The sequence below is a fragment of the Chelonia mydas genome, chromosome 2, assembly GCF_015237465.2.
Source record: "Chelonia mydas isolate rCheMyd1 chromosome 2, rCheMyd1.pri.v2, whole genome shotgun sequence".
NCBI lineage: Eukaryota > Metazoa > Chordata > Testudines > Cheloniidae > Chelonia > Chelonia mydas.
The window spans coordinates 180,191,864-180,213,792 of record NC_057850.1 but is presented as its reverse complement, the minus strand read 5'-3'; the positions used below and the strand labels follow the sequence as shown (position 1 = coordinate 180,213,792).

The window sequence follows — 21,929 nt, the reverse complement described above, 5'->3', positions numbered from 1 at the left end:
TAATTCTGCCTCTAACTTCCGCTCCCACACACACTTGACTCACTCGTCTAACAACTCTACTGCTTTGGCTGCTTTCTACATACTTTCCTAGGCCGGGTAAAATCAAGACAAATTGGGATCTTCTGAGGCCATAAATTACTCCACAGAACAGCAGTCAGGGATCACAGAACAGCAGCGTGGCACAGACATGTACACACTGTCCCCAACCTCTGCCTTACCATGAAGCAAGAAGAGTTCCAATGTCCCATGAACCCAGGCACCCCAAGAAGCACAATGTACTGCTGCTGTCAACCCCTCGGTTTTCATTACTATCATAAAATTAAGAATATATGGAAATTAAAAAAAAAAAAAAAAAAACATACCAAGGGGCCTCTGGGTTCACTGCCTCTTTGAGTTAAAAATGCTGCTGTGACATTACCACCTGCAAATAAAACACAAAACTGAGCTGTAATATCCATCCTATTTCAGTCCTTTGCCTTCAGGAGCAGAAGCTGGGATGCTGTACCTCTCCCCCCCTTATCAGCAACAACCTCGGTGGAAATCTGGGCCTAAATTTTCAGAAGAGGCTAATGATTCTGGGTGCCCAACTTGAGACACCAGAAAGGGGCCTAGTTATCTGAGTGTGGGTGCTCAGTGCTTTCTGAAAACGATGCCCCTTTCAAGAGCCTCAAGCTGAACACCAAGAACGAAGGCACCCAAAAATCACTCGCGATTTTGGAAAATGTCGGCCTTAATTTAAAGTAGATTTATTTGTGGGAAGTGTAAAAGTCAGGGAACTGGCAAACCAGACTTGGAGTTTCACCTCTAAGTCATTGGTCTGAAAGCCAAGAGTGACTGAAAGTCATTACTATTTGATGGATGACCTCCAGGAAGTAGGAGGTGTGTGTGATGTGGATTTTTTCCATTAATAAACGGACTGAGACTACAAACATACCTTACTACAAAGAACAACTCACAAGGGAGGTCCCAGGTTGAAGGCACTTGGAAACTGGACTACATTCATGTTGGACTGAGGCCCAGGAAACCTCCCACACTGTGCAGTTTCTAGGGATAAATTACATCAAGTCCCCTATTCGGACGGGGCACTTTCTACAAGCACGACACTCACTTAATTCTGCATGCTTACAGTACCACAGACTGAGGCAATGTGTCCCATTTTAACTATGTTCTGCCTCTAGATTTTCTTCAGAGGAATGCACGGTGATAATCTGATAGAGCTGGAATTTGGGCTGGACTAAGAGCCCTTGGAAAAACTGCTGAGCATGGCTATATTTTTTCAGTAGGTTTGCACTGTAAACAGACCAAACTGGCCACTGATAGTCCCAGAGGTGACTACCTAGTGAATCGCACCAGCTGGCTCCTTCTATGTGTTTAAGAATATATCAAATGGCAATATGTAGATCACCACTTAAACCCAGGAGTCAGGGAGACCATCAACTTTGCTACAAGCAAACAAACATTGGCCTGGTTATCTTGCTACAGAACCGCTGCCACTAACCTGGTGCAAAGTCCACCGTTGCATAAAGACCCTGCAGAGCTCCACATCTCAAGTAATATTTGTTTGCCCCATCTGTTGTAAACAGTACCACCTCATCTCCAAGATGGCGATGGAAGAGCTTCTGAAGGTGACGAAGGTAATCATAATCACAGGCAAAGTAGCTTCCATATTCATTTTCAACCTATGCAATAAAAATAATAGATCAGCAGCAAAGCTGACATCTGATAACCAGGCCTGCACCCATCACAGGGAGAAGACTTTTCGTACTGAAAATGGAAAAAGCCACTCAACATGACACCATAAAAGCCTAACCTGGATTGCCTCCTCCTTGCAGAGAGACAATGAAAGCCCAACAGAAAGTCCAGAGAAGATGCATGGGATGTGGGGAGAAGATGCCACACCGGCAGCATCATTCTTCTCACCTCCCAGAAGCCTGTCTTGCAGGAGCTCCACCCCTATCTGGAGAGGGGTTGTATTCCAAAGCATCAGCCTCCTAGTTCCACAAGAATGCCCTGCCTCAGTTAATGCTGGCTTCAACAATGTTAGCTTAAGCACTATCTCACTCGTAAACGGTGTGCCCCAAGTACAACAGATAAAGTTCTATTGTAGTTCTGCTAACATGGGGATGGGAGATGTTGTGTTAATTTTGATGGAATAAATGGGCCTAGAGAGTCAAAGAAATTAACACGATCCTGTCACTGCACAACACTAGACAGTTAAACATTGTTCGGGGGTTCAAGTACAGAGCTCTGGGCCTGCTTAGTCCTGTGGCAAATACACCAATATTAAAAATCTTCAGTATTAAAGATACTGGAAAGGAAAAAAAGTAATAGCATTTGAAATGTCCAAATTAAAGCCTTACTTAATACTTTACAATATCCCTTATTCCCTGTACAGATCTTTTATAGGGGAAAAAACCCATTTGCCAGTTTTTAGATGGTATCAACTGTTCTTTTTGAGGAAAAGAGAAGCTTGTTGAGATGAGCTGCAGCTGTAGTTATTGCTGCTGTTGCTGAAGTCCGATCCTGTTTTCGTAAAGACAAAACAAGGCACACATGCAAAATGGGAGTGAAAGGAACAGCAAAGATAGAAAATGCAACTTCTGTCTCTGGTGCTGATTTTCACTTGCAACCTCACTACTGGAGAAACACAGGCACAGCACACAGTCACTCCAAGATCTGGAAAACTTGTACCAGCAGTGGGTTGTTTAAGGCATTGCTTTTGGTTGCCTTACTGGGAAAAAGCTCACAGCATTGTTGCAAGAGATGCTGTCTTGTTTGGCTAAGCCAAACTCACAGAAGGCAAAGGGAGAGAGATAGGGAAAAGAAGAAATAAGGTGGGGAAGGAAAAGGACACATGGAGCGCAGTGACAGCAGAAACCAAAATTCCATGTGCCAGGTAGCGTTAGGGATTTAGCCAGAGGTGGTGATGTCATCTGGGTCCCCCTCTCTGGCCTGGACTAGTCAGGACCTCTCTCAGAATCAAGATGGTGAAGGTCTAACAGCGTCATGGCACATTCCAGGGTCCCTGGAGATGGTGGGGTTGGCAGTCATGATAACAAAGCTCGCTCCTTTCAGTCAACCCATCTTCTAGCCTATTTGAGCCTCCCCAAAGTCTCTTTTTAAGCACTCCAAAAGGGAGTAAACGGTGGAGTAACCCATCCCCTCATGATTTTGTTCACCAATTAGGCCTAACCAGTTTTAGTTAATTCATTTCTGGTTCCATTCGCCTCTTGTTTACCAATCATGATATTAACACAGTCCTTGGGTAGTGGTATTAGACTTTTTCATTTAGTGTAACTCAGTATTTTTGTCACCCTTTTACACCTTTTTTATAAAAACAACTCTTTATAACAGTTTGATTTGAATTTTTGTTACCAAATGTTGGGATATATATATATATACATAATCCATATATCCATGTAATATGTTATAGGCCTACTGTAGATGAAGTATGCTTGATGTGAGCTGCATGTTGACAACCAAAGCAAGAATCTGAGGTTTTAAGTGGTCAAGAGCTGTTTGTGAAAAATAACTTTATTATGAGAAAGATGGAGAAATACCAGATAAGGAAATATTGGGGGTATTGCCATGACAATGTATCTGTTGCAATGTATCCGCTGCAGTTGTAAAACAGAACTAGCCAAAGAGGAACATCTTGGGCCTGGGACTGTTTCTAAACATCTTGGGTTTTGGCAATTTGCCCAGAACCGTTTCTTTGAAATTGCCAACAAAACTGATGACGTGACGGAGTGGATTATAAATGATGTTCGATACACTTGCAATTTGGAGTCATTCATGGATCCAGAGCCCTGTTTAGATTAAGGTGTGGTAATGCTCGCTCCCCGCATCTTGTGATCAGACTGAACGTCGACTGGCCATCAGGACTTCAATTCTGATCTTCAGACTCTGGTGTAGTCTGCTTGGGTTATGAATGTGGAGTGAGTGATTTATTTTGTAAGCAATAAAGAGTATTTGTGGATTATATACCAACACTGTATCTGTTATCTGCTTGCTCCCCTATCTCGTAGGGAGACTCCTGCTGCAGGTCTAACACTTGGACAACTTGGAGTACAAGCCTCTGCACAACAGAGCTCTGGAGGAGTTCTGGAGCCAGTGGGGGGGGTGGGGGAGGGGGGTGAGCAGAGTTTCCATGTTTCCATATTTTTAAAAATAAACCTGTTTAAAATTAAGTCTGAATATAATACAAAATATGTTAAGGGTAAATTAAACATAATTTAGTTGTAAATGTGAAACCTGTTTTGATAAGTGAAGTTTATATATCCAAACCACCTAAAGGTTGTTTTGATTAATAAAAATAAATTTTATATGCTGTTTTGCGTGCTTAATTAAATTCCAGTTACCACCCTAATGCGGCTTAACACAAATCATGAGCAAAAAGTTAATTATCATTCACTATTTTCTAACATACTAAAACTGTACAGTTAATAAGAATCTGAAAATGTTAAGCTACATAACTGCATAAATAAATATATAGAGTCATAGTATACCCACCTAGGTAGCAAAAAGATGGACCAAATCTAGTTGTAAATCAACATGTTTTAATGTTATATCAACCAATGAAAATGCACCTTTCTTTAGAAAATAACTGAAGTACAAATTGAAAAATAGATTGAATTGGATGATTTAAATCGAGGTTTTCCACTGGGTGAGCTAAATCATGATTTAAATTGCTGCTTTAAGTCAATCCACCCTGAAAGTGAGTCTTTGAAACCTTCTTTCAAAATCTGAACCTTAATGCTTAATCTGTTCAGTGTAATAACCAATGGAAGCACCAGGGCCAAATATTTAAGGTATTTTATTCTTCTTTCATTCCTAGCTACAGCAGGTCTTGTCAGGCTAGATACTCTAGAGCCATGGTTCTCAACCTATCTATCACTGTGGGATGCAGATGTGGCACAGAAAGCATTAGCTGGGCTGCAGGTTGAGAACCACGGTGTCCCCCTCCTAACCCCCGCCCCACACACACAAACCCCTATGCCCAGCGCCCTCCACCCAGAGACCCCGCCACAGAGTAGGGCCAGGTGTGGAGAGCTGGGCATAGGTCAGGGACCCTGACCTTGGACCCTTCTGCGTGGGGACTCTGACCCCCACTGTGTGGGGCCGGGCAGCAGCTGGCTTCCCAGACCCCAAGCCCCAGCATGTGGCAGCCAGCTGCCCAGGCTCCAGACCCTGCTGGGAGCCTGGGGCCCACTGCGTGGCAGGGCAGCCAGGGCCCCGCAGCAAGGCAGCCGAGAGCCCGGAGCCTGCAACCTTTAGCACACAGCTGAGCTGGTTAATGTTAAAATGGATTACCTGCACCATAATAACTGGCCCTCCATTCTGATAGAGATGAGGCTTCATTTTGGGTAACAAGACACCCATCCATCGGTCTACAGCTTCCAGGTAATCTGGAATATACAAAGAGAAAGTTGTGGGCAGACCAGAGTTTATCCACTTTAAAAACAAAAACAAACTACAAATGGGATATTTTTGTAACCAATACTCTAAACACACTGGGTATGCACAATGTGCACAAGAGCAACAAAAAATGAATTGATGACATTCTGTACTTGCTCATAACTTCAGCCTCTCGCTATGTAGGGAAGTCAGGTGGCTTCAAGGACCACACCCAAATCATTCCAATATAGTACAATCTAAAAACAGGTGGTAATGTCCCCACACAACAGAAAAATATCCAGTTACCTTCAAGAACGTTATCCTTCACAATTTAAGGGTCCAGCCCTGCAAATCCTTACACAAGGAGTCTTGCTGTTTTCCACCCTGTTCCAACCTTATTCTGTCCACACATTTATGCACAGTGCAAAAGGGGTATGAAAACCTTATTCAGAGAGCATTCACATTTGTTATTCCCAAACTTTTAGTAGAAACAGTAACACAATACCATTCTTGAAAATACAGCCTGACCCGAGAGTCTGGCCACCAAATCTGCTTGTCCTTGAAACATTTTTATAAATCCTTTTGAGCGCCTTACCTAAATCAGAAGATCGGAGAACAATAGATTCTTTCTCTAATAACCATGCTGGAAGACCCCCCTATGAAGGGAAAGGAAACCATTTCAATTACCATTTTCATGAATTAGAAGCATAAGTTTAACCAGCTATCCCAGAACTATATAGATATTACCAATTAAGTACTAGTCATTGGGGACCTATAGTACCCAAGATCATATTAAAAAATTATCACGATTTAAGGACCAACGCGCTTGAGGCTATGGGAAGTCACTTAAGCAGGACTTGAACCCACAACTTTTAGTATTCTAGATGAAGAATCCTGCCTTGTGCCATATGTTCAGCAGTAAGGAATCCTTTTACTACTGTACCCCCCTTACTTCCCCCCCACAAATGGGAGGACACTTACATTAGACAGAGATCAGATGTTAATTCTGCCTAGAAATTAAGAAGTTTAAATACAAATTTACCATGTCCCATTCTGCACAGATATAAGGTCCAGCTCTTAGTATTACCAACAAGCCAATCTCATTAGCTAGCTCCAGGAAATATTTTATATCTCTGTCACCATAGAAGTTATATACTCCTGGTTTGAATTCATGATAGTTCCATGGCACATACCTGTGAAGAAAACACCATCCATAAGAAGTGACTTAGACTAGAATGAAAAAGGAACTCCAAATAATGACTTAATCTAATTCCAAGGAAACAAACTATTTACATCTTTACAGAACTGTAAAGTTGAGGTGCATTTACTTCCAAACTAATGGAATACAAAATGAATTTAGGACCTAGCTCCTGTAAGGCACTTCTAGAAGCTGAAGGTGCTAAGATTAGCACCAAGTATGATCAGGCACTTAGACAGGAAACAGATGTCTCTATTTTTTCTTGTAGTCATGTATTTTTTCCATATACTCTTCCTTTCTAACAGCATCAATGTCATAAAACATATTAAAAGCAAAAATAATTAGTTGTGCTTCGTTATCTTGCTTCATAACTCTGAAAAGTCATTGTGAAACAGAAGTGGCAGGTAGTCAAGCAGAAAGCCTCTCACACAGCACTTCTAGGATTTTTTTTTTAAAGTTTAAAAGAGATTTTATGCTTTTTAAAACAAGCCAAGAGAACAATGCAGTGCCAATAATACCTTCTGTCGATAGAGGAAAAACAAAAACCAGTACATGCGTGGATTACATAAATGTATGTATTTAAAAGTTACATACTACCTACAAAATATCAAAATCTTCAACAATTTCAAGCATTTTAATTAAAGCAATTATTCACAGGTGTCCAGATGCTATAACAGACACTGTCTTGTGTTCGGATACAGAAATTCTCAGATTTGTAACACAAGGGAGGAATCTGCACAATTTTCTGTGCAGCCGAGCTCCATCCTTTCAGCTTTGCAAAGTAATTTTAATTGCCTTCCCAACCTATCTATAATGTTTCCAATATCCTTATTACCTGGCTCTTCTATAGCCAAGGATTTGAATATGAATGGAAACACGTTCAATGTCAGTTTTGTTTTCTTGCCTGGATTTTAAAGGCAAGTGAGGTACAAGCTGATTGCTTCCATTTAAGATAGGATCATTAAAGCTGACAATTACAATAAATAAATAAAAAGTTACACCCTTCCTTTTAAAACACATCCACCGTTCCACAAGTTAAAGCCACTGAAAGAACACATATACCACCATCACTATCGTGATGAATCAGTGTTTTTTTCATTGTTTACGAGGTCACTACTACTGCTGAAAAGGGTTCTTTTGCTTTCTACATTAAAACACTTTGCTGTCGCTTAGACTATATGCTTTATGAAGTGGAGAACAGTAGCACATCCCAGGTTGCTGAACCGGCCACATAATATCTGTTCTATGTTCTCTCTTCCAGTTGCCTACAAAGTGCGGGAGTCACTTTAAAAACCAACAGAGCAACATTAAAGCCCTTAAAAGGCTACGAGGGTTTTTACAAAACTCCTGGAATTATTTTAAGAACTAATATCTACATTTAAAAAAAAAAAAAGTACTGAAACTTTAGGTACCTAGAGGCAGCTGTTTCTTGGAGAAAGAGTTTCCAAAAGGTATAAATGTATCTGCCCACCAGCTAACAAAATTTAAACAAAACCCAAAAAAACAGACTATAATGTTCAAACATCCGTCATATAAATTCAGAGCAGCCAACAGTATCCGTTGGTTCTTCAAAGAAGCCTTTTTGCTACTAATTTATCCTGTGTTGTAAGTATCTGGCTCCATCTAGTGGTTAGTTACTTAACTGCATCTTCAGAAAAATCACCTGTAGTCTCAGCCAGGGATTTTCAAACTCCTGTTTTTTATAATGCAAACAACACTGTAAGAGAGATTGTCTTATGGACCAATATTTCTCCAATGCATGAATACACATGCTATCTTCTCTCCAGTTCACGATCATCTAACAACCCTTTGGCAACTACACCAACAGTTTACACAGAAAGGCAATGTCAGGAAAGTATTTACTTTTAGCTGTCTTTGAATACAGCTGGAAACAAAGACAATGGGCACATGTGGCTAGGCAGCTCTCTGTGGCAAACCAGTCATCACACTACAGAGTCTGAAATAGTCAGTTTAAGTTAATATCAATTAAACTGGACCTTTTTAAACCTTTGACTATAGTGTTACTAATCTATACTTCAACTCTCCCTACCCTCTCACCCCTTCAGACACCATTACATTTTGAAATATCACCAGGATTATAGCATCCAACTTTAATCAGTTATTTTGGAAGCATTTTTGAAGTTTTACCATGGATATTTAAAACCTTACAGGACCAATCTACTTGCAGAATCAGGTGCTCTCTTATGTCCTGTTGTCAATGTTTACAGGTTGGAGGTACACTAGTGGCCTACTAAACTCTCTCTCTTCTCTGAGAGCCTCAGACAGCAGACAGCTAACCTGCATAGTCACGGTCAAGATGGAAAGCAAGGATTGGCTGGCCATTTCCGAAGGGAGGCAGAAAGGAATGAGAGGGGAAGGTCTGCTTGACTTTCACTGAAAGGGATTCATGAGGAATCACACAGCACAAGGATCCAGTTTCCTCTTCCCTGGTGAGCTGCATTAGGAGTTGCTCTGTAGCCAGGACCAGCCAAGTACCCTGGCCTAAAGCTAAAACAAGCACATCTAGCACCTGTTGTAATTTATGGGATCAATGTCAAGCTGCAATTGCAATCTCCATGGAATATTGAAGTTCCAAGAATCAAGCTGCAGCCATTCCTCCCATGAAACATGGAAGCTCTGCTGGGCGTGCAAGGAGTTCCTTGGGGACAGCTACATCCCTTAGAATTTGAGCCTCCATAAAAATAATTCTCCACACAGTCTACATTGTTAACTAAATCAGTAAAGTACTTACTTAACGGTAAAACTAGAACTAAGCACTAATTTTCACAGGGGGACAGTCTGTAAAATCTGTTTGAAGTTTACTCATCTTAGCCAAGTTTTATTAGTGGAGAAAAAAAGAAATCCACTCAATCTTCCTCCCCACCCTCCCATTAACTAAAAACCCACAGATGCCATATCCAAGTTTTCCTTGGTCAGTGTGAAAAGTTACCACCAAGTCCCATTAATCAAAATCTGCTTGCCTGGCTAACTGCAAAGTTTCTGATTGATTGTATATATAAACACACAGACACAACAGCAACAGAGTTCCTGGGACTTACTGCAGACATCCTCCAACCTGAAAGGCAGCAGCCCCACCCACTTGAGGCTAGTCCAAGGAAAGCATATGGAAAAGAGCAGTAAAATTATGTGACCCCCTTACGCACCAACTCCATGGGTGCTTCAGGGGGTACTCAGCACCTGCAGAGCTGGATTAATATTTTGTGGGCTACAGAGCCCGGACCATGGCCCCGCCAACCACTTTTTCTGCTCGGCCTCTTCCCTCCGAAGCCTTGCACAGGGGAGGGGAGCAGAGGGAGCGGAGAGGAGCACCCACGGGCAAAAACAGAAGTCAGCACCTGTGTGTGACCCCATATCCCACTGTAAACATGGTCCTGCGGCACAGGTAAGAAAAGTACTTTAAGAAGGTACCTATCAGTCATCCCTGAACTAGGAGCAACCGCTACATACTCAGACAATACCTCTGCAGCCCTACTTCCCTTTCTTTAAGAGCATATGCCTCATAGAGCCACCAATGGACACTAGCACTCCAAACATCCTGTGTAGCCTTTTGCTAAGTGAGGGAAAAGGGAGGGATGGGAGGCACAAAACAAGAAAGCAGTGAAAAAAACCAACATGCAGAGAAATTTTAAAAAGATGAGTAGGGAAAAAGAACAGGGACGAAAGAGAAAATGGCAGGATAAAAATGCAATAATTTTGCCAGGACACAGCATGAGGATTAATTGATCTTGGACTATTAGTGGTAAATAGGCCCAATGGCCTGTGATGGGATGTTAGATGGGGTGGGATCTGAGTTACTACAGAGAATTCTTTCCTGGGTATCTGGCTGGTGAGTCTTGCCCACATGCTCAGGGTTCAGCTGATCGCCATATTTGGGGTCGGGAAGGAATTTTCCTCCAGGGCAGATTGGCAGAGGCCCTGGGGGTTTTTTCACCTTCCTCTGTAGCGTGGGGCATTCGTCACTTGCTGGAGGATTCTCTGCACCTTGAAGTCTTTAAACCATGATTTGAGGACTTCAATAGCTCAGACATAGGTGAGAGGTTTATTGCAGGAGTGGGTGGGTGAGATCCTGTGGCCTGCGTTGTGCAGGAGGTCAGACTAGATGATCATAATGGTCCCTTCTGACCTTAAAGTCTATGAGGAGAGGTATGAAGGAGCCACCCATCTGCCAGTCCATCACACAAAGGAAGAGCCACCAGAAAAACCAATGACCTATTGTACAGAATAATAGAAAGAAGATAAAGGATCTCAAAGGAACAGGAAAGAGAAAGCATTTGAAAGAACAGGAAAGAAACAAAAAGGTTTAAAGGAAAGAAACAGAACAGAAAAGTGACAGAGAATCAGAGGGGAACATAAGAAACTCTGGAGATCATGAACCATAGAGACAGTGCATACTACTACACCTAGGTTGGTAGTCAAGATTAGGAAACAGAGGAAAAGAAGAGCAATCAGACCAACTGTTGACATTGTATAGATTCATTTAACAATTTTGGATTACTGTTATTGCAGTTTAGAACCAAATTTAAAAGTAACTATTCGTACACCTTGAAGCAACATCTCCAGGAGCCACCCAGCAACTTCTCTACTAATCCCTCTTTTTTTGCGTGACTGGACTCATTGGCTATTGGCTTAGATTAATAAAAGAGCAGCAGTCCAACGGCTCTGGAAGCACAAGCATGTTTTTGTAACTCACAAAATAAAGATGGACTCAACCTCCCCAACAAGACAGTCCGGAACCATCAAACAAATCCCCTCTTTTCTCATCCACTCACCCACGCTCACTCACCCATCCCCCTCAGAGGGCTCCTTAGAAAACAGACAAGCTGTGCAGTGTCAACAAACTATGGGACTCAGATGAGAGGGAGTAAGTTCCAGATATGCAGGCACTCCCCACTGAGCAAACCATGCCTGCTCATGAACATATCTGTGGGCTGTCTGCTAGAGTGTCATAATTTATCTCAACTGCCAAGTTGTAATACAAGGAGAGAAGCAGTTTAAGATACAGGATCCAAATCATAAAAAGCTTTGTAGATTAGAAGCAGAGCGCTATATAACTTTGTTTCAGTTTGCAGGGGGCTCACAATCCTTGAGTTCTAGGTACAAATGATCCCCAAAACTAAGCAAGTCTCAAGTGGATTTAACCTAATGCCATAAATCGCTCCACAACACCTCTTCCCTTGTTGACGATTCACACAAGTCTTAGCCCAGTTCCCCAGGCCTGTTATGTTCTGTGACCTTGCCTGACCTACAATGGAGGCAATATTAGCGAGGTAGGACAGACAAGAATTATGGAATAAGAAACAAATGTATGTAGCTTCCAACTACTCCTTTTCAGATCAACATTCCTCATTTTAAATAGACACATTTGAGTTAAACAAAAATTAAAATTCAGCCTACAGAAGGCCTGCACCCATATCTAAAAAACACAGAGTTTGAAGTGGAGCATTTGTCAGCTCAGCTCAGCTCCATATTTCTCTAGGGTGTTGTCAGCTATAATCTAAAAGAGGTTGCCTTGTACACTTAGCTTACCTACCACTCCCTCATTGTTCTAGTTTAAGACTGCTCCCAAAAGTCAATAATTACTTACGTTTGAATAGCATCAAGCCCCGCCATCTTCATCTTCACCAGACGGTCTTTCCAATAGTACCGGGGCACACGGGAGTAATGAATGCTGCCCGAGATGTAGCGGAATGGTTTCCCATCCTTGAGGAAGTAGTTGTTGTCATAATCGATCCCAAAACTCCTCTGGGGTGCATTCTGTGTATCAAGAAGATTACCAGGTGTGAGCTTCAACCTCCATGAAAAGGACAATAGTTTTCTGTTAAAACATCCTGCTTATTAAACTCTTCAGTACTCTAGGTCTCTGGAATGTTCTGAAGCATGACCTGCAGGGATAGCATATTGGCAATGCAAGATCCTGTCCACCCCACCTTTGCTTAAAAAAAAAAAAAAAAAAATCCACCTTCACCTAGTGGGCTCAGCCTGTTAGGGGGCATGTTCTGCAGAGATCGGGGGGGGGGGAATGGGCAATCCTGGGTCTCCATTTCTGGGGGGCATTTTTGGACTACTCGCCCCATTTGGTGCAATTTGATCCACTTCAAAAAGGCAAGATGTTGCTCTTCAGTAGGACATGATTTTAAGACCTTTCAGTGGTCAGTACTATTTCAAGGGACTGCTTCAGAGGCTGACAAACCATCCCACCCCTCTCTTCCAGTTGGCAACAGAATTTTAATATGAAGCTCCCAAGAGTTGCTTCCAGCACATGCCAAATGAGCTGAGCTAAGCATGATCAAAGGAACCATAGCAGACATGTAGGCCAGGCAGTGATGGCAATATTTAATGCTGCATTGCAGTGGTTTGGTTCTCCACTACTGACTTACACCTTGGATAGTCTTTCATTTGCATGAAGCAAACGTAAAGCATCACCACTCTGTGCTGGTAGCATCACTTTGCACAGGTCTACCGGACTGCACAAGGTACAGGACAGTAAGAGTCAGGATCAAGGAACCTGAACTGATTCAGAGACTTCTAAAGACTCGTTCAGCACATCGAGTCACTGATCAATTCATTCACACTTTGGAAAGGAAACAAATTGCAATGACCCTTCACCTGCTAAATTTCAATTGCTAAATTGAAAACTAAAAGGCACAACCACCCCGAGTACTGACACAGACATGTCACAAACTCCATGTGCAAGAGTATGTTATCTGAAGGGTTTAAGAGCTTAGTTTCTAATAAGTGGGGGGCTGTTCAGTTGCCCATGCTCTTAAATTTCTATTAGTCTCTATATTAAACAATTTAATCAATTTTCAGGAGAGGTGATGGGAGGAGAGTTGTTCAGACAAACAGCCAAAAAAATACAGCAAATTTCTGCCAAATAAGATATATTATCTATGAAATTAGAAAGACAAAGCAATGTATATTGCAACCAACCCCCTACATTATACAATTACCAATAAATTTCCACTAGCACTCCATGTAATACTGGGTACTTCTGTAGCCCCTTTCACCTGAGGATCTTGAAGCAATTACAAGCAGTGAGCTTAGCCTTATCACACCCTTGTATGGTAACAGCTCCATCTAGCAGACGGAAAAACTAGAGCAGAGAGTTAAGGGACAGATTCTGATACCTTAACTCCATAAATATAGGTTCACTCCTCAAGGGCTTCCATTGACTTTAGTGAGGTGCTACCCAGCTTCAGAAAGGGTACTAGAATCTGACCTTAAGTGACTTGGCAAAAGCTGATTACACAGGAAGTCATTGGCAGAGCCAGGAACAGAATCCAGATTGTTCTACAATCCTACTTCTGTGCTTTTAAAGGGACACTGCACTTTAAATTTTGTAATTGGGGGGGGGGGGGGGGCGGAATCAATTAAAAATATTTTTAAGGCTATCAACCCCTTCACTTTGCCTCCCCAGAATGTCTGAAACCCTGCAGCACTGAGAACCTGAAAGAGAAACTGACTGCGCACACAAAAATGATACTGGGTTTATTTCCATTCTCTAAACAGAGAGTAACAAACTGACCAATGAACTGGATTTTTATAATTTTCACTTTTAATAGACTAAGGTGTTAGCCCCAAGATACAGATATTTGTTTACAACATATTACTTTTGAGTTAACAGTACACTTTAATCACTAGACAGACGCTTTCCTGTTCCCACGTACACCTATTTCCTTCTTTCAACCAGTTTCCTTGCATGAGGGTATGGTTTTTAGGTCATTCACCTTCAAGCATGACCCTTTCCACATTTCTGCACACATGCACGCACACAGACACAAAATATCTTCATGTAGCATCAGGTAGTAGGTCAGAAGTCGTCAAAACACAAAATGGACAAATAAGCAGCATACTTGTCCAGTTGAAACAGACCTTTTAAATTTAGTGAATTTAATGCAGCTGAAAGGCAATGGCCTACTTTAATTCTGGAAGGATGGGCCTAAGTCATCATAGGACAAAATGCTCACACCCTCAACTGAGGGAGGGGCCACAGACCACAGGAAATAGATTCAGTGGAAAAATAAATGGTAGATCAGGAAAGCTGGCGGGGGGAGGGGGGAGAGAGGAGAGATTAAAAACAAGGATACTGGATGGGGGCACCAAGTAGTGAACCCTGAACACCACCAACTGCTCCGCAAAGGAGATAGTGGAATTCTGCCCAGATGTGAGAGACAATTAGAGAACAGAAATAGGCCCCACAGCAACAGAAAACCTCCCCACTGAGCATCCACCTCCCAGACCGATAGATGGCCATCCCGGCCAATGCCAGGAGGTGAATGAGGGGGTTCCATGACTTTGTGTGGCCACAGACAAGGAATCCATAAAAGAAAAGATGTGGGGAAGTGCAGCCTCAGCAGGAGGCAGAACAAGGGTCTGGTGCAGGTAGGCATGTAGTAAGGTTTTCCCCATGCTGCAAAACAGGGCAGTTGCCAGAGAACTTCACAAAAACAGTGTCAATACCATGGCTGACGTCTGTGGGAACTAAAGTGCATTTGGTGTGGATATCTGATGGATTCTTAACCTTTGCAGGCTTCTCAAAAGTTACTGCTGTCTTCTCCCTGTTGGCATTTGGCTCTAGAGTTCTCCAACAAGCAAACTCTCTCCAATCAAGAGCAGTACCAATTTCTTTTTAAGTGTAGTTTGTGTTTTAAAATTCTTTACTGTGGCTATCAGGAAATGAGGGACCATATTACCTAAATAAAAAAAATCCTAAAGTCTATCTTGAGAGAAGACTGTAGCAGGAAGTGAAGGAAATAAGAAGGAAAAGGGTTTTGGGGGGCAGGGGAGGGAAGAGAGAGAGAGCATCAAATGAAATCTAGTACACTGGGGACGGGAAGGAAGGGAATGAGTCAAATATGTACATTCAATGGGCAGGAGTAACCTGGAAACATAGAGCTGCTGAGAGACTATGGTGATGGGAGCACTAGAGAAAGAAACCTAGGGACTGGGCCAGTTCTAGGATCCCATTGTTGTGGGTGCAGGCGGGTACTTTGGGACCCCTGCATGTCACTATTTAAAAGCCAACCAACCTTCCAGGAGTCCACGGGCTAGACAGTGGGTGGGATAATAATGAACAGCTAATTAAATGTGTATTTGCAATGCAACATGACAGCAAAAGGAGGCAATGCGCTTTCAGGCTGTCTACACAAACAACATGTCACAGACCAAAAAGGTAACAGTCAACATGGCTCTGGTATGACAGCGCCTGGAGTATGTTCAGTGCAGGACACAATATTACTAGAAAGAAAAAAGAGCCTAGCCACACTTACAGTTAACGGGGATTAAGGTAGGGTGTGAATTTACAGTGCAATAGCTCTTCCTAAATCACTCCAGAAAAAAGAGTGCCCACAAATGGAATTAGAGTGCTTTGTTCCCATTTAGTTTTAACCACTTTCACAGTTAATCAGGAACAACTCCATGTAGTAGATGAGGTGAAGTGCAACTGAGCAACAAAGATGAAGTGGAAGGAGCTCAGAGGAGCAACAAGAACTCTCAGCATGCTACAGGGAAAGATTGAGAGGCAAACACACACAGTTCAAGAGTACCACTTAGGGAGTGGGAAATGTGATAAGAGTGCAAAATTCCAAGGGTGGGGGAGGATTTAGTGAGGTGCCGTAGGATAAAAGAGTGCAAATAAGGAAAACCTAAAATGAACTTGAGGAAAAACATCCGGGCAGCACTTCAGAACGAGGCCATGCCTACACTACAAACTGTGGTTGATGAAAGTTACCTTGATGTACAGCCGCTGAAGTTTGTGTATCGCTGGGGCAGGAGCACATTTTGTTGCTTGTGTTGCTGCTGCGCTTACCCACAAGTAGTGCTTGTGTTGATGTAAAGTGCAGTGCACTATAGGTAGATATTTCAGTGTGACAAACACTGCCATCCAGTGCAATGCCTTTTGGGGAAATTTTGTTGTGTTGTGGGATAGAAATGACTCACTCAGGGCTCTCTGGAAGCTAGGGGTCAAGTTTCCAAAATGCATTATTCCATAATGCCATCCATATGCTCTAATTTTCAGTACCCCCCTCTTTTTTTTTTTTTTTTTTTTTAAGTCCCACAAACCCCCATGGCACTTACCGGTGTCTGCCATCTCTGACAGAAGCATGGAGCCTGAAGAGCTCTGCGCTATTCTCATGAAGGCTGCAAATACAGGACACCTGGTTCTCCTGTATTTGCAGATCCACAAGAGGTACCACAACAACCACAGACATGAGGATGGCTTTGAGGACAGTTTGCTGAGGGACAGAGCGAAAAACAATTGAAGCTTGTTGGTGGCAGTCACAGAGCAGCTTCAGAGGGTGGAGTGCCACTTCTGGGCCTGAGAGTCAAGCACTGATTGGTGGGATTGCATCGTAATGCAAATCTGGGATGACTGCAGAATTCCAGGCCACATTCCTGGATCTGTGTGGCAAGCTTGCCCCAGCCCACCAGCGTCTGGACACCAGAATGAGAGCTGAATTGACAGTGGAGAATTGAGCAGCGAGTGCGCTCTAAAAGCTTGCAGTGCTGGATTTCTGCAGGTCAGTGGGAAATAGTTTTTAGAGTTGGGAAATACACAGTTGTCATTCATGGCCCTGCACAGTTGCATCACGTCCTGCTACGCAGGGACTCTTGGCAATGTGCAAGACACAGCCAATGTATTTGCAGCAATGGGGAATTCAAACTGCAGTGGGGCCAAAGACAGCACACACATGCCTACTTTGGCAGCACCACCTTGCCAGAGTACATCAACAGAAAGGGCTACTTTTCTATGGTTACACAAGTGGATCACTGGGGAGAGCTTCACTGACAGCGTGGGCTGGTCAGGGAAGGGGCACGATGCTCATATCTTTGAGAACCACAGGACTATTCAGAAAAATGCAAGCAGGGACTTCCTTTCACAATCAGCAGATTACCATTGGCAATACAGAAATGCCAAGAGCGATCCTGGAGGAACCAGCCTTCCCCTTGATCCCCTGGCTCATGAAGCCGTACACAGGCCACCCGGACAGCACTAAGGTAAGATTCAACTACCAGCTCAGCAGATGGAGAATGACAGTTCAAGGTGCTTTTGGTAGATTGAAGGAATGCTGGCTGTGTTTACTCACTAAATTGGATCTCAGTGAGAAAAACATCCCAATGGTTATTGCTGTCTGTTGTGTCTGGCATAATAGCTGTGAGACAAAGGGGAATTAGCTGCTGCTAGGGTGGAGGATGGATGTGGAGCAGCTAATTGCCGAGTTTGAACAGCCAGATTCAAGGGCCATTACAAGAGCTCAACATGGCACTATGGAGTGAGGGTGGCTTTGAAAGAGCCCTTTAGCAGTCAGCCACAGTGGTGTTCTGTGATGTAGCGTTCTCTGGGCCTGGAACCTTAGGTGCTGCTCAGAACTGTGTAGTGCTTGCTGTATAGTTATAAATATGACTGGGTGTTTTCCTGAAGCTGTGAATTCTATGGTGCTTGCTGTACAATTGCAAGGACTGTTTGCTTTGAGTACCGCTATGCATTCTGCAATATTTGTTGTGAACTAATAAAGATCATTTGATTCTCCCAAAAACAAACATTTATTAAGTGGGAAAAACATAACAAAAAAGTCTATGTACAAAAAATCCCCACAAGCAATGCAATACAAATGTGTAACATAACGAGGTGAAAACAAAGGCTTACTTCCTTTTTAATTTTATATCCATTTGAATGCACAAATGTAGTCCATTGTGGAAACATGCATACCAGTCATGGTTCTCATAGGTCAGTGTATGTGAAGCTATTGTTTCCTTTGCTGCCCCACCTCCCTCCTTCCCTGCGTGGAATGATAGAGGCAACGATCCGCACCGTGATACATTGTGGGGTGTAGGGAACAGTAACCATGGAGTTCTCCAACTAGTGCAAAGGATGGAGAATCCAAGATTTTGGGACCTGTAGGACAACCAGCAGCATTTGAATCTGCTGCCTGAGAAGATCCGTTATGTCCTAGCGCATTTCCCACTCCTTATCCTGCTTAGACTCCTGGGCCTTTTTCCTGTCCTCTCTGTCTTTCTCCATGTTGTTGGTTGTATGAGCCCTCCAAGCCCTTTGTTTGTGGTCCGATGCAGCACTGGCTGGCAGGATCTTGCAGAATATGTCTTCCCCAGTCCTCTTCTTTTTCCTCCTCATCAGGATCACGCGTTCTGCAGGTGTGGAGGGGAACTCCTCAAGGCCGCCACCCTAGAAGGTGCTGATAAAAACAGACAGATGTACCACTGGATTTACAGACACAAGGGAAAGGGAAAGATAAGTTTCAAAACTCCCTTCCCTTATTCGCCATAAACATTTTTAAAATACATGCTTACTGGCCCTTCGGCTGTGGAGCACCTCTGCACAGCACCACTCTCCAATCCCAGCCATAGTGGCCTGTCAGGGGCGGGGGATGTTCTGTCATATAAAGCTATATAATTTTGGTCCCTGTTCCCTAAGTAGGAATATAGGGCACCGAGCACTGGCACTATTTTCCATAGGCAGTGGTGATTTAACCTGATGTCTCACTCTGGAAGGTATCAAAGGCACAGACAGCACAGCTACTACTGGCTTCCTGAAGCGACCCAGACATGTATGTTGCTAGCCTGTTTACTGCAATGGTGCCAGCCAGTGAGGAGCTGCCAAAATCTTAACAACCGGTTCCCTCCTCACCCCAGTAGGGGGTCGTGGCCCGCGTCCGTCCCCCGGGACCCGTTCCCCATCCAACCCCCCAGATTCCTTGACGCCCCCCCTAACCCTGCCCCATCCACCCCCCTTCTCTGTCCCCTGACTGCCCCCGGAACCGGGCAGGAGGGTCTTGCGGGCCACCGTAGTGGGTGCCCACCACGCCCCGCCCCTAAGAGCCAGAGGCACCTGCCGGGGGGCGAGATGGGGTAGCGTAGCTGGCGGGGGAGCAGGCGGAGTGACCGCTCCCCCCACTGATCACATCGAAAGTGGCACCTTAGGCGCCGACTCCGTGGGTGCTCCAGGGCTGGAGCTCCGGTTGTCCCTCCAGTTCTAAAAGGGCTTCCAAATTTAACAACCAGTTCCAGCAAACAGGCTCCAGTTCACCACTGGTGCCAGCCAAAGTCATCACAGAATGGCATGGGAAAACGTCCTACCATGGAGGACGAAATAAGGCTGCCATCCCTAGCAATCACTGGAAAAGGACTGCAGAGTACCTCCATGAAAGTTTCATCAAGATCTCTCAGGGGGATAAAAGGGACATCCCTATGCACAAAACCAAGGTGCTCCACATGTCCCAGCCTAACCCTACAGGGTAATGACAAGTAGATAACTCCACTGAACACATCCAATGAAGTGAGCTGTAGCTCACGAAAGCTTATGCTCAAATAAATTTGTTAGTCTCTAAGGTGCTACAAGTCCTCCTTTTCTTTTTGCAGATACAGACTAACACGGCTGCTAGTCTGAAGTCCACCTATGTTTTTTGTACCACTACTTGCTCTTTGTATGAGCAAATGAAAAGTCAATACCGGTGTCTTGTTAACTTGGGGTTGGGCCAGGTCCCTTCATTAAATTTAAAGAATGCACCGAAAAATGCACGTACACACTTAACCGAGTTCCCTTCCCCTTCATCAGGCTCATCAACGCTCACCTGGTGGCACTGGCTATACTGTGTCAGTCTCACACAGGTCCTGACTTGCGGCATGTCTGGAATCCCCTGCTGTGTCTCCTCCACACTCCTCCTCCTCGCTGTACACACCAGGGGTCTCAGTCTTGGGTTCCTTGGCGGTACCCACAATGGTCTGTGGGATGCTGGTGGGGTCTCCGCCAAGTATGCCATGCAGTAACTTGTAGAAGCAGCAGGTCTGAGGCACAGCACCAGATCTATTGTGGTGCTCCCTGGCCTTCTGGCATCCTGTGAAGTTCCTTTGCTTTCACACAGGCCGCCTTCTCCCCACAGGCCCAGGAGATCCAAAGCACCTGTCTACTCCAGGCTGGAGCGCATCTAGTACCTCTCAGTCTGTGTGGGGCCAGCACAGTCGGCTGGGTAGTTGCACACAAGAAGGGAGAGCTGCTAGTGCTGGGTAAAATCTGTTTCTGACCTGTTTTATGTAACGTCCATCTTGGATTTGTAAAAAGGACAGCTAAGCGTCCATCTTGGATACCCTTCTCCTCGGATGATTTAGTGCCCTTTCAGCCTTTTTCAAATCAAGGAAGGGAAAGGTCAGGGAAATTAGAGTCATGTGACAGCCATAATCTGCCTCGCAACTGCAAGTTATTTAGTGAGTGGCACGCTTGTCACTCAGGATTGTCCATCTGAGTGGCAGCCAGTGGCCCACACAGTTCAAGCTAGCTTGTCTGAAGGGTATCCTTGTCTAGTTTACTGACTAGTGGCATAATAAATATTTGTGTGTTACATCTTATTCTGCCTCGGTCTTAATAAATCACCCAATGATAGATGCAGAAGGGGGTGGGATCTGCAGACAGCCCATCTTCTGATCTGCGTAGACCACAGTTAAACTGTTTTGGGCTAACACAAGGTGCGTTTGCCAACATCGGCACTCAGGAAAAGGCATTTCAACAACAAGGAGAGGGGGAGGGAGGATGCTGAAAGGTGGGGGTGGCTTCTGGTCTCTCTGACCCTTAAGCAGTGGAGTTTAAAATTGTAACCAGAGTGGTCACTGTTGCAGAGAATGGGGCATTGTGGGACAGATGCTGAAAGCCTGTTAGGGTTGACACAGGCCATGCAGTGTCTATACTCGCACTGCATTGACCTCAGTAGGACAACCATGGTTCCGCACCATCTGGGGAAGTGGTTTGACTGTGTTGATATAACAGGGCACTTACGTCAGCTAGAGACAAACTGGAGTGTGGACACATGCACAAATAACGTGACGCAAGGTAACGTATGTCAACCTAACTTTGCAGTGTAGACCAGGCTTTAGAACAGCCTCCCTAGGGAAGTAGCTGAAGCCCCATCACTTGGGGGAAGATTTAAAACTAGATAGGCTAAAGTGATCCTGTATTGACAGGGAACTGGAATGGACGATCAAATGGGTCTTTTTCCCATCTAACGCCTAACAATCAAAAACCCATCCATAGGATGTGAACAGAATTTGGTCCAATAAAAGATATTACCTCACCCACCTCATCTCCCTCTAAAGCAAGACTATAGACAAGGAGACAATGAATAGTTGGATAATGGAAGCTATTTAGGCCCTGATCCTGAAAACACTTAAGCACATGCTTAACCTTATTCATGTGAGCTATTCCATTAATGGGGACCAGCTTCTTACGTGCTGATCCTATAGTCCTTACATAGGCATAGCTCTCATTTAAGTCCATGGAATTTTTCCTGCAGGATATGGCCCCTAC

The 21,929-nt window shown here is 43.9% G+C and overlaps 1 protein-coding gene across 7 annotated transcripts in view; it reads right to left on the bottom strand.

Annotated features, from left to right (window-relative positions):
• Positions 1-21,929, bottom strand: part of GLB1 (galactosidase beta 1) — a 66,358-nt gene that overhangs the window by 33,403 nt on the left and 11,026 nt on the right. For 5 of the 7 annotated variants that reach the window (XM_037890203.2, XM_027832838.3, XM_037890205.2 and 2 more), the window contains exons 2-7: positions 12,201-12,370; positions 6,440-6,590; positions 5,993-6,053; positions 5,314-5,408; positions 1,499-1,679; positions 363-421 (exon numbers count right to left, since the gene is read on the bottom strand). In XM_037890203.2, the coding sequence (XP_037746131.1) occupies positions 363-421; positions 1,499-1,679; positions 5,314-5,408; positions 5,993-6,053; positions 6,440-6,590; positions 12,201-12,232 (579 nt within the window). In that variant the 5' untranslated portion in view covers positions 12,233-12,370. Of the gene's footprint in view, positions 1-362; positions 422-1,498; positions 1,680-5,313; positions 5,409-5,992; positions 6,054-6,439; positions 6,591-12,200; positions 12,371-20,205; positions 20,395-21,929 lie in introns of those variants that run through there. The other 2 variants (XM_043540715.1, XM_043540716.1) reach the window with 1 other exon arrangement.